General features: G+C 59.3%; 1 protein-coding gene across 2 annotated transcripts in view; it reads left to right on the top strand.

Moving 5' to 3' along the window:
* ELAPOR1 (endosome-lysosome associated apoptosis and autophagy regulator 1) overlaps positions 1–12,194 on the top strand; it is a 94,481-nt gene that overhangs the window by 46,313 nt on the left and 35,974 nt on the right. For both annotated transcript variants that reach the window (XM_054026796.1, XM_054026797.1), the window contains 6 exons: positions 5,194–5,371; positions 6,148–6,276; positions 7,389–7,479; positions 8,430–8,535; positions 9,808–9,945; positions 10,408–10,662. In XM_054026796.1, the coding sequence (XP_053882771.1) occupies positions 5,194–5,371; positions 6,148–6,276; positions 7,389–7,479; positions 8,430–8,535; positions 9,808–9,945; positions 10,408–10,662 (897 nt within the window). The remainder of the gene's footprint in view (positions 1–5,193; positions 5,372–6,147; positions 6,277–7,388; positions 7,480–8,429; positions 8,536–9,807; positions 9,946–10,407; positions 10,663–12,194) is intronic.

Here is a 12,194-nt window from a genome sequence, read left to right on the forward strand (position 1 = left end):
CTGAGGAAAACATTAAGAACAGTCTCACTTCGTCACATCTCTCCCCCCTTCGAGACCGACTTGAGCGGGGTCACTGCAGCCAGTGTCCTGGGGAAGTTCGAACCCACCAACGTTCCCATGGATGCCCCAACATCTCTCCCGTTCCTTGGTGAGAGTTACACCAGGCCCTTCCAGTTTCATGCCCTCCCTTAGTTCGAGTGCGCTTGATGGCACTCGCAGGCCGCATGTGGGAAGGCTTATGTGGCCCGTGCCCTTTTGCCACCCCAAAACCCCTGGGGTTCAAACTGGGACTGGGTCTTCTCCCAGCACTTTGGTCTGGAGGGCTGCGATTCGGGCTCTCTTGGTTAAGAGCCCCTATCTTGACCTTGGCCAGCTCTGGGCTTGGGCAGCTACTGCCCACCTTGTGGCCCAGATACAAAACCTCTGTCGTCCCCACCTTACACTTTCCAGCTTTTACAGTCAATCCCACCTCCTTGAGGCAGCCCACCACCCTCTTCACCTGGGACACATGTCCCTCCCAGGTCTGGCTAAAGACACACGTCATCGATGTACGCCAGGGCCAAGTTCTCCATCCCCCTCAGCTTGTCTAGAATCTCCCCAGGCTTAGGCATGGGGTAGGCATCAGACACTGTGATGGCTTTAAGCTTCCAATAGTCCCCGCAGAACTAGATCATCCCGTCTTCCTTGGGGACCAGCCCCACGGGTGAGGCCCATGGGCTGTTGAATGGCTGGATCACATCTAAAGCCAGCATGTCCTTGACCTCTCTCCAGGTTCTGGGCTACTTTCCCAGTGACTCTGAATGGGGAACACCTGATGGGGAGATTGGCTCCCACCTCAGGGAAGAGATCCACCAGGGGGTCTTCCCCCTTCTCCTCCCAATCCTCCCTTTTCAGGTCCAGGGGTCCCCTCACTTTCCTCCCATACAGCAGCTTGAAAGGGAAGAACCCTGTGGATTCCTGGGGCACCACCAGCTGCCTCCCGATTCCGCACAGTTCTACTTCCCCTTGGGGAGCCCATTCCTGGTACAGGAATCCCTTCTCCCACAGGACTCTGTCCCTCCAGCCTTCCCCACGGGGGTTTAAAGCGCTGTGGCCAGCAAGTTCCCTCAGCTTCTTCAAGGAGGGATCCCTCTGCAGCTCGGTCTGGAATTCAGCTGCTGGGGAAGGGAGTGGGACCTGCTCCGTCTTGCTGGCTGGGCCTGGGGTTACAGTCCCCCGAGCCCTGTCCCTGGTAGCTCCCTCCCTGCTGTGTAATCACTTCCCAGCAGCATGTCTGGACCAGGCAAAACTGGTTGGCAGCTGACCTGTCCTGTCTGTGTGTCCCCCCACTCAGCTGGGGTCTCAGCTCCCACCGTGCTCAGCGCTGCCCTTGCTGTCCCAGTGGGGCCAGGCAGCGAGCTCTCTGCTCTCCTTACAGCATCAGAGCCAGCGTGAGCTCGGGTGTGCAGGGGGGCGGGGAGCATCTCTCCATCCTACTCAGCCCCAGGGGTCTGGTTACAGGTAGGCAGGTATTCTGAGCCCAGCAGCCCCTCCTTTCTGCCAGCCAGGTCATTTGCATTTTCACTGACCATTTCCATCTTAGCCAATTGGTTCCCTGGATCCTGTCCCAAAGAGACAGTCACCCCCCTCAACAGGACCTCACAGCTGATATCCTCCTGGGTCTGCACAGGGATCCAGGCCATAGGCAGGGTGAGGGGCTTCATCCCTGGGACCTTCACCCAGGTCACACAGCCCCTCAGCATCTGCGGCTGCACCACCCGGGGCCCGACAACAGTTCTCTCTGTCCCAGGGTCTCGCCACCCCAGGCATGTCCCCCCCCCCTTGACCATCACCTTCCACTCCCTCTGGGGGTTCGAGGGGCCTGAGCCCAGGAGACTCCACGCAGACACATTGGCCGGGCCAGGAGTGGGAGCCTGTCCACCACCCCACCCATCTGGCTGACAGCGTCTATGGCCTTGGGACCCAGCAAGGGAGCTAGATACTGGGGCTTTTCTGCAGGGTCCCCCTGGTTCAAATCACCAGCCTGCGTGAAGGCCGTGTGGTGGGCATCCACATCTCCTCCCTCCTTAACCAGGGCAGCAATTTAGTGTCGAGGCTCCCTGCAGAACTGGCAGCCCAGGGTCTATGCCCACTCACTCCTGGAGAGCCCCCTATGCCTCTCCGCTCCACCATCACCAGTCCATGCTGCTGTTGCTTTTCCTGCAGCTTTTCCTCGGGCTCTTGCTCTCTCTCATGGTCCTCTCGGACTCAGCTCCCATCCGTCTCCGATCCCCTGATGGGGAACCCGATCGTGAAGACCCCCGTCTGGTTGGGGACCAGACTCTTGGGGATGCCTGGCTACTGCTCCAGCTGCTCCCAGATCCTCTTGTAGCCCCGTCTGGGTCAGGAATCTGCTCCTTAGAGCAGTCCTTATCCTCCAGCTTCACGATTAACTGGGCCTTGGTGAACTTCCCAATGCGTAACCCTCTCTTTTTGCACAGGATCACAATGTCCTTCTTGAGGAGATGGTGATAGGCCATCACTCCGCTGTTCCCAAGTTTCTTTGGACTCACAGGCCTGTGTGCTCTCAGCTCCCCCACTGTTTCCAGGAAGAACCCCTAGTGTGCCAGCCCTTCTCGTGGTCACCACCTCTTTGCCAGGGTTGAGCTTCAGACTCCTCCACCCCTGGGACCGCTCGCTACAATCCCCAGGGGAACCCTGTTATACAGCAAAAGTCCTTCTCTCTCCCAGGGTCGAGCGGCAAGCTCCTCCGCCTCTGAGACTGCTCACTGCAGTCCTCAGGGGGACCCCGTTACTCCAACAGTCCTCCTCGCTGGTCACACACTCCTAGGGGTTAATGGCCCCCTGAAACCGTCCCTCTCTGAGCCTTCACCATGCTTGGTCCTTGATATCCCCCCTGTTTTACTGTTCCCCAGTCATTTACTGCAAGAAGCGCCATTCACGGGGTGCAGTACATCCCACCCCTGCCACCAGTTGTTATGGAGTCCCCGGGCGATGCTCTGGAACTGCTCCCTACAAAGCCAGTCAGGACTTCAGGGAGCCTCCTGTCCCTCGGAGCAGACCGTCTTCAGGGCAAAAAGCTCACATGGCTTCACCTCCTGGGTCTCTCCTGGGAGCATTCAGCATATGCCCCTCCATGCGCTTCCCACAGCGAGTCCGCCCAGGCGGGGTCCTGGGGAAGCCAAAGAGTTCTGCACCCCCCACTTTGCAGTCAGACGTGACTCTCGGCCAGCCAGTAAAACAGAGGTTTATTAGACGACAGGAACACGGTCTAAAACAGAGCTTATAGGTCCAGCGAACGGGCCCTCTCCGCCGGGTCCATTCTGGGGCCCAGCGAGGCAGACCCCCGTGTGCCCTCCCTTCCAGTCCCCAGCTAGCTCCAAACTCCGGTCCAGCCCCTCCTTCTCTGGGCTTTGTTTCTTTCCCAGGCCAGGAGGTCATCTGATCCCTTTGTCTCCAACACCTTCAGTTGGCACCTTTGCAGAGGAGGGGCCCAGGCCATCAGTTGCTAGGAGACAGTGTGTCAGGCATTTATGTACACTGGCCCTTTGCTCTGCAGCAACCATACACCCTTATCCCACCACCTAGATACTTAAGGACTGCATAGGGGAAACTGAGGAAAACATTAACAGTCCCACTTCGTCACAGGAAGTGAGCTAGACTTGGGAAGGCACCTGTGCGAGTACCTGCATGCAGGCTAGAGCCGAGTATGACTGCGGCATAGTGGCACTGCCTGGAGCGGGACCTGCCAGCACACCCTGCTCCTGAGTACGGCCGGCGGGAAATGGAGTCTCTTCTCCATTCATTTTCGTTTGTTCTCTGGAAACACACGTTTGCAGTCAAGGGGCTGGTGTGGGGTTTGATAACAACACAAACCTAAGCGATTGCCAGAAACCAGCCTCTTCTCCACACGGCTCCACTTCAGCCAAACGGCCTTGTCGGTGTGGGAGCAGCCGTGACACAGTTCTTCAGCCTGCTCTAGTGCTGAGCTGTCCCAAGCCCTCTCCTCTGAACGCTCAGCCGCTGCCCAGCGCTCTCGGGCACTGCGGGGTCTGAGCAACTCCCAGTCTTGCCACATGTCTCCCCGCACGCCCCTGGGGGGCAGGACAAAGCTGTTCTCCCACATACAGCTGGGCCCCGAGGGCCGAAGTGACCTGTCACTCAGGAGTCTCTGGCGGAGCTGGGTAATGATCCCACATCTCTCGGGTGCTGGGTGGGTGTCCTGAGCACTGAGCCATCTCCCCAGGTCAGGGACAGGTCCAACGTAGCACTTCTCACCTCATCCCCTTGGGAGCATTCGTGTTAAAAATGGCACCAGATCCTCAGCCCAAAGGGAGTCTGGTGTTCCTGGCGGCATGGCGGGGCCTGGAGGAGACAGACTGGAATGTGCCATGTGCTGTGGGGATCCTGGGCTGGCAGAATGGTGTGTAGAGGAGAGATACCAGCATAAGCTAGAGCAGCCAAAGGGCTGCTCTGCCTTCCTTTGCCCCACCAGCTCCCAGCAGCCAAGGATCAAGCTCCCTGGCTCTGTTTAAAGCCCCGCCCCTTTACATCCCAATGCACAGTCCTGGGGGTGGGAGCAGGGCTCTGGGAGTCTGCGCTGCTGGCTCCTGGTCCCAGCTCTGCTCTGCCTTGCTATGTGGCCACCGGGACAAAAACCCTCAGCTGGGTGCAATGCGCTTCCCAGGCCCATGGTGAGGGTCGGTTAACAACTTTGCATGAAGTTTGGAGATCCTCCAGTGAAAGGGGCGTAGAACTGCAAAGCCTTGGCACGACAGCTCCTGCATCCTGGCAGCAGCTGGCTCTGCTGCCTGCCAGCCTGCGGTGGGGTGGGGGGGCTTCCCTTCAGGATCAGGGTGGTTTCTGGTTCAGAAGAAATCTCCACTCGCCTCCCCAGGGAGTGTGCTGGGCAGAGTGCAGAGTAGCCGATGGGAGTGTGTACGCGCTGACCACCCTGCCAGGGATCTCCTCTGGCATTACCCGCTGCACGGAGCCCCTGTGGGGCCTTACTCAGCCCAGCTGTGATGGCTGTTATTGCACACTGCTGGGGGGGGGGTCCCATGTACAACAGCGTCTCCTTGTGGAGGTGATTCGTTTTCTGTCTCCCCACCAAGCTCACACCAGCTGCCAAGTGTCCCTGCCAGGCCCAGGCTGGGCCATGCCTACTCTCACCTGCTTTCTGTGCTCTTCCAGACTCAGTTAATGTTTAAGTGGGCAGAACCAAAATCCTGCAGCGAGGATCTGCCTACAGCCATGCAACTGCCCCCCTCAGGGGTGAAAACCAAGTGCCCACCCTGCAACCCTGGGTTCTTCAAAACCAACTCCAGCGCCTGTGAGCCCTGCCCATCCGGCTCGTACTCCAACGGCTCCGGTAATGCCTCCTGTCTATGTCGGCTGAGTCCGGCAGGACTGGAGCTCGGCTCTCCCAGCAAGGCACAGCCTGGGTTTTCTCCCCGTTAGCCATGCTCCGTGGGCCAGGGAATCAGGGCAGGTTTGAGTTCTTGACCTGGGGTGAGTCACCAGCCCAGCCTTTCCCATGTTGCTAAATGGGAGGGTAGGCCTGGCTAGCTCCCTGTCAGGGCCCTGGGGTATGGAGAAGGGATCCCTGCACAGAAAGGGGCAGAACCCCCAGCCGTCTCCTCGGCGTGTTGTCAGGCAAGAAGGAGCATTTGGCTCTCCTGCCTCGCACAGGGCAGAGAACTAGGGACGCCCGCATCTCACTCATAGCTTGTGGTTGAGCCAGAGGCTGGATTTGAGAAAGAAACACTCCATCCCGTCCTGGAGAATCCACCCCATCCCTTAACCATTCCATTGAGTAATTGCCCTCACTTAAAATCTGCCCCTTATCTCTGCCTGAGCTTCTCTAGCTTCAGCTTCCGGCCACTGGATCCTGTTCCTTGGCATCCCCCTCTGACCATCCTCCTCTGCTTGTTCCATGTGTGCGTCCCGCCATGTGTCCCCATGGATTGCACACACAGCTAGGGAGGCAGCGTGCCCTGGAAGTTGGCCCCCTCCACGGACTGGGAGTGAGACCGCTGGAGACTGCACCTTCCTGCTCCTGCTGCATGGAATCCATGGCCAAAGTGCAGCGCTCTCCACCCGCTTCCAAAGCTGCACTAGAGTAACATGGTTTCCCTCTGCTCCCAGGCTGCATCAGCTGTGCTGCTGGGACCGAGCCGGCGCTGGGCTTCGAGTACAAGTGGTGGAACACCCTGCCGGCTAACATGGAGACAACCGTCCTTAGCGGAATCAACTTTGAATATAAAGGGATGGCAGGTACCTGTGCAGGGGCGTTTACCAGTGTGCTTTCCACAGGGGGCTGGCCGTGCTTCCCCGATGCAGGAGACGCTGCAGCTGCGGGGGCTTGGTTAGCTCTCAGGATGAAGATGGCCCTCGAGTGGGCAGCTCTGCATTGCACCCAGCCCCAGGTTTTTGTCCCGGTGGCACGGACGGCGGGTATAATAGGCCAGGGGAGGCTCTGCTTCTGCCGCTAGATCCCTGGTTGCTCGGTTTTGGGGGGAAGTTTTGTTTTGTTATGCCCCATGCAGGTTCCTGGGCGGCTGAGGAGATGGTATGTGCTATTCAGCTTCCGGGATTCATTAGTATTCTCCCTGGACTCCAGAGAGAATACTGATGAACCCAGGAAGCTGAGTAGCAAATACGCCGCCTCAGCCGCCCCGGAACCTGCATGGGGCATAGCAAAAGCATCTTCCAGAGAAGAATCTGAGACGCTTTTCTCCGGGCAGCTTGGGGTCTGGGGAGGGGAGACGCGGCACGGCTTCAGCTGGCCCTGGACTCCTCCGGGCAGGTGTGGGGGGCTCAGAGGTTGGCCAGCCTGGGGCTCCTCTGGCCGCATGGGTGGGGAGGGGGGAGGAGGAGAGGGGGTCTCGGAGATCCAGCCGGGCAGGGGGTGCTTGTTCCTGTGATAGTTATCCTGGTACCATCCCTCGCACGGTTCCCCCGTCGTCCGGGACTAGCCGTGTCAGTACAGGCTCCTTGGTGCCCCCACACCAGAGGGTGGCACTGGTGGGTGCCGGCAACACTAAAGCAATGCAACAAACCTAAAGCAGCAGCCAGGCAGTGGAGGGCGACTCTCCCGACGTGGCTCCCACCAAAGCCACTGGCTAAAACCCATCAGGGGGCACAAAGGTGCCCAGGAGGGGCGGGAGATGAGAATTCTCCTGTCGCCCTCCCCACCGGGGGCAGCACTCCACCCCTCTGCTGAGGGGGAAGTGACCGCACAAAGCACCAGATGGGGTGTGACGCCCTCCACCTTGATCTGCCCCGTAAATGTCCTTTGTCCCTGTGGCACTGTCCTGGTGGTGGTTGTGCCCTGGAAGTCCTGAGAGGCTGTGACTGGTTCTGACTCTTGGCCTCTGCTGTTCCAGGGTGGGAGGTGGCTGGTGACTACATATATACAGCAGCAGGCGCCTCCGACAACGACTTCATGATCCTGACAATGGTCGTTCCTGGGTTCAGGTGAGAGCTGGGGTGACCTGCCTCTGGAATCACTGCGCCTGGGATTCCAGGCCCCAGAAAGCCGCAGGGGTCAGTGCTCCACAGGACCGATTTCAGCAGATCACTGCCCTGCGGGCAGGTGCTACACCTCAGTGCACAGATGAGCTCAGTTGGAAGGGCTGCCCTTGCTCCCAGCACAGGAAGCTGGTTTTATTGATTATGCTCGTTCCAGCAGTGCCTATGGGCTGGCCAGGACTAGGCCTTGTCGTGCCAGGGGTTGTACAGACAGTCCCTAAGATCTCACGGTCTGACCAGACCAGACAGACCAGGGGGAGGGAGGGGAGAACTGGGCAGCCGGGTTGGTGCCAGGACTTTGTGGGAGGTGGGTTTAGTTAGGAGGGGACAAATGACAGGGAGAGGGATGTGGAAGGAAAGTGGGGGCAGGGCAGCAGAGCTGGGGGGCAGAGGCAGGAGTGGAGTGAAGCTGAGGGAGGGGATTGGCTATTCGTGCCCATCAGCCCAGGGCAGGGAAAGCCTAGTCAGAGCTGTAGGAAGGACCCTGCTTTGGCCGTGGCTCCAGCCCCCCTCTGGCTGGCTCCTCCCTGCGGTTTTTCCCAAGGCCACGTGGTCTGGGGAGGGGTGGGCACCCCCGGGTCCTGGAGCCCCATAGGCAGGGCGTCTCCCCTGCACAGTATCTGGCCCAGGAGGGTGCTGGAAGATAGGCCCATTTTTCCCCCTCTCCATGCAGCAATCCCTGCTCTCGCTGCTCCTACGGGCCAGGTCACACAGACTGAGGCCCAAACTCCATCACTGGGGTAAATCTGGAGTAAACCCACTCAGCGGGGTCACTGAGCAGAACCTGCCTCCCAGCGCTGGTCACCCTGACCTGGCGGGTCAGTGCTGCGCACCCAAGCGCTCTCTCAGTCCTCGCCGGTGCCTGACGCAGCCTGGGATCTGCTCTGTGTTCGCAGGCCCCCACAGTCAGTGCTGGAGGACATCGAGAACAAAGAGGTGGCAAGAATCACCTTTGTCTTTGAGACCGTCTGCAGCGTGAACTGCGAGCTGTACTTCATGGTGGTAGGTCAGCTTGGCTGCTTCCTGTGCTAGTTCCATTCCCACAAATCGACGCTCTCTGCCGCCTGTATGAGGGGCCTCCCCTGCCCCATCACGCCCCCTACAAAGTGCTGTGGGCTGTCTTGTGGGCAAACATGCAGCTTTCAGGTCTCTGAGTTGAGTCCAGCCCGGTGAGCAGGGGCCAAAGGCCGGTTGATGGGTTGTGGGAGAAGCTTGCCCAGACGCTGCCAATGCTGTACCCGTTCTGGGTTAGGGGCCGTCTGTCTCCAGGGCTGTCACTCAAGCACTTCCCTACAGCTCTGAATTCCCTTAACCCTGAAAAGTCCTGTCCCCAAAGGGGCTGGACGAATGACCCCTGGAGAGGGGCATCTCTGAGTGCCCGCACCTCGCCCCACTGTGCACACCCCTCCACCCAGCACACTACTCTCCTTGCCACCCTGGCATGCTGAGGTCTCCCTCCCAGCTGCTGCAACCCACCACTCCTGTGCCTCAGTGTCCTGCCCTCACTGCCGTGTCCCCTGCTGCCCACCGGTCTGCCAGCCAGCACCATCCATCTGCATTGCCATGTGTGCCCGCTGAGCGCCATCTCCCCTCTCAACCCGGTCCTGGGAGTGGCCATCACGTCCTGGCAGAGAGGTCAGGTGAGATTAGGAGGGTCTGGGTATCAGGGATGAGGCTTCTAACCAGCTACATGCACAACATGATCCCTTCCGCGAGGGGAAAGGACGGGAGCTTCAGCTTTGGCTGGGGGGTTCTCCATCTTGAATGGATAAAAGTGAGAGATGGTTGAACTACTATGTGCAAATGGTTCACACTGGCCACGTGGTGTGCATCCCTCCTGTTCTCTGATTGGTCTCCTGAGGTGCCTGGCATCACTTCTGCCCTGATTGGATGGCTGGAAGCTTTTCTAGAGTGAGCACTAACTCAGGAACGTCTCGTGGGCAATTCACAAGTCGTGGCTGGGTTGGTGCTCAGTGGGCGTCTGACTGCACCACCCAAATGGCCCGGGAGTCACAGCACCTGAGTTACTCGCTCTGAATTCCAGCTGCAAAAGCTGAGCGCCCAAGTGGCTTTTGGAGCTGGGACCTGACAGCAGACGTCTCTGAGGTGCTTTGAAAGCTGCAGCCCGGCTGGGCTGTGACCCAAGAGGATTTGCGTCGTGAGGGCCAGCAGCGGGAGGGGACTTGGGGGTCTGGGTAATAAAACCCTTCTGGGTAGAAGTGACCACTCTGGTGCCCACTGACCAGCCCCTTTTGTCTTCCCACCCCATGGCAGGGCGTGAACTCACGGACCAACACGCCTGTGGAGACCTGGAACGGCTCCAAAGAGAAACAGTCCTACACATACATAATTGAAAAGAACGCCACAATGAGCTTCACCTGGGCCTTCCAGCGGACAGCATATCACGAGGCGGTAAGAGCGCAGCGTCCCAGTCCCAAAGCTCCTGGCTCCTCTCCTGGAGACCATCTGTCCATGCCAGAAACTGGGATTTCCTTGCAATCAATTTTGGTTAGCAGTGTCCCTTCAGCAGAGGCTGGGCAGCTGTGCGCAGGGCACAGGCCTGGGGCTCGAGAGACCCCAGCTTCAGTTCCTCCCTCTGTCCCGGTGAGACCTTGGGCAAGTCCCTTAGCATCTCTGCCTGAGCTCCCGTCTGTGCAGTGGGGACGGTAGCTCCACCCTCCCTCCCAGGGTCACCACGTCAGTGCTTGCGAGGGGTTCAGATGCTGCGGGCCGGGGGCCAGGCCCCAAGGTAGGGAGCCGGGAAATGTCCCTTCATGTTCCTACCACGCAGTCCCAGGACAATCTCTGCGTTCCTGGCACGCCCTGGGGCAGCACTGTGGGTGCCGGGGGTTCACGGGGCTCCCTCTATTTCAGGGAAGAAAGTACACGAACGACGTCGCCAAGCTCTACTCAATCAACGTGACCAACGTGATGGATGGGGTGGCCTCTTACTGCCGGCTCTGCGCCCTGGAGTCCTCGGGCTCCTGCACCTCCTGCCCGCCTGGGAACTACATTGACCGAGCCTCCGGCGCCTGCCACCCGTGCGCACCCAACACTTACCTGAAAGCCCACCAGCCCTATGGCAGTCAGGCCTGCATCCCCTGTGGCCCCGGCACAAAGAGCAACAAGGTATTGTCCCCTTTTCCTCCCTCTTACCCATGATGATGTGGGGCTGGTGCACCAGGTGCTGCACAAACACCCACGCTGAGTCAGCCCCATCCTGAGCAGGCTGGTCCTGCAGCCTGGTGTGTGTGAGCAGCCTCATACCTCCAGTGACGTCATGTGGGCAGATTGACCGGCTTGCCTGGATCTGACTGCAGGATCCGGGCCGGGTCCCTGGCATAGGTGCCGACTCCATGGGTGCTATGGGGCTGGAGCACCCATGGGGAAATATTGGTGGGTGCTGAGCACCCACCAGCAGCCAAGCTCCCGGCCCCACCCCGAGGGCAGACTTGGGGCGGAGACTTTAGGGAAAGTGGTTGGAATGGGGGCGTGACAAGGGTGGAGTCGGGCAGAGCCGGCGCTGGGGGGGTCGAGTACCCACCGGCGCCAGGAGAAGTTGGCGCCTATGGTCCTGGTAAGGGAGAGCTCCCCTGGCTCTGTTCAAACTCGCAGTGACTGCACCAAACTCGCAGTGACTGCACGTGTTGCAGACCTCCCCAGCCACAGGGTGAGGTCGCCGAACCAGTGCAAGTCTCTTTCCTGCTGGGCTGACAGGTTTGTAAAGTGTGATCCCGAGTTCAAGTTCCGCTCTCCTGTGCGGAATCCAGGCTGCCACGCAGTTGGCGGCCCGCCCCTCAGTAGCAGACGGGCAGGGCTGGGCCTATAGTGAATGCAAAGGGGATTTTTTTCTGAGGCTGCTGGACATGTATTGTGACAATGTTCCTCTTCTATCTTGGTGGGTCCTGCGCTTATTGGCGGATTTTCTTGCCTCAGAGATTCACCATGTGGATTGGGGAACAGCCCAGAGACCTTCCCCTCTGGAAGAACCCACAGTCCAGGTCAAGTGGGAGGTTTGGGGGAACCCGGGCCCGCCCTCTACTCTGGGTTCCAGCCCAGGGCCCTGTGGACTGCAGCTGTCTATAGTGCCTCCTGTAACAGCTGCATGACAGCTACAACTCCCTGCGCTACTTCCCCATGACCTCCACCAAACACCTTCCTTAGTCTCACCACAGGACCTTCCTCCTGGTGTCTGATAACGCTTGTGCTCCTCAGTCCTCCAGCAGCACACCCTCTCACTCTCAGCTCCTCGCGCCTCTTGCTCCCAACTCCTCACACTCGCACCACAAACTGAAGTGAGCTCCTTTTTAAAGCCCAGGTGCCCTGATTAGCCTGCCTTAATTGATTCTAGCAGTTTCTTCTTAATTGGCTCCAGGTGTCCTAATTAGCCTGCCTGCCTTAACTTAGGGTTACCATACGTCCGGTTTTTCCCGGACATGTCCGGCTTTTCGGCAATCAAACCCCCGTCCAGGGGGAATTGCCAAAAAGCCGAACGTGTCCGGGAAAATGCCAGCCGGACACTTCCCCTCCTGCGGCGGCTCTGCTCCTCCCCTGACTCTTCGGCTCTGTTTAAGAGCCGAGTGCTACGGGCTTTGGGCAGCCCCCATATCTCCAGACCCTGCGCCGCCAGAGCCCGGGAGGGGAAGTGCCGGGCCGGGGGC

Source organism: Malaclemys terrapin, chromosome 4 (assembly GCF_027887155.1).
Source record: "Malaclemys terrapin pileata isolate rMalTer1 chromosome 4, rMalTer1.hap1, whole genome shotgun sequence".
NCBI classification, from domain to species: domain Eukaryota; kingdom Metazoa; phylum Chordata; order Testudines; family Emydidae; genus Malaclemys; species Malaclemys terrapin.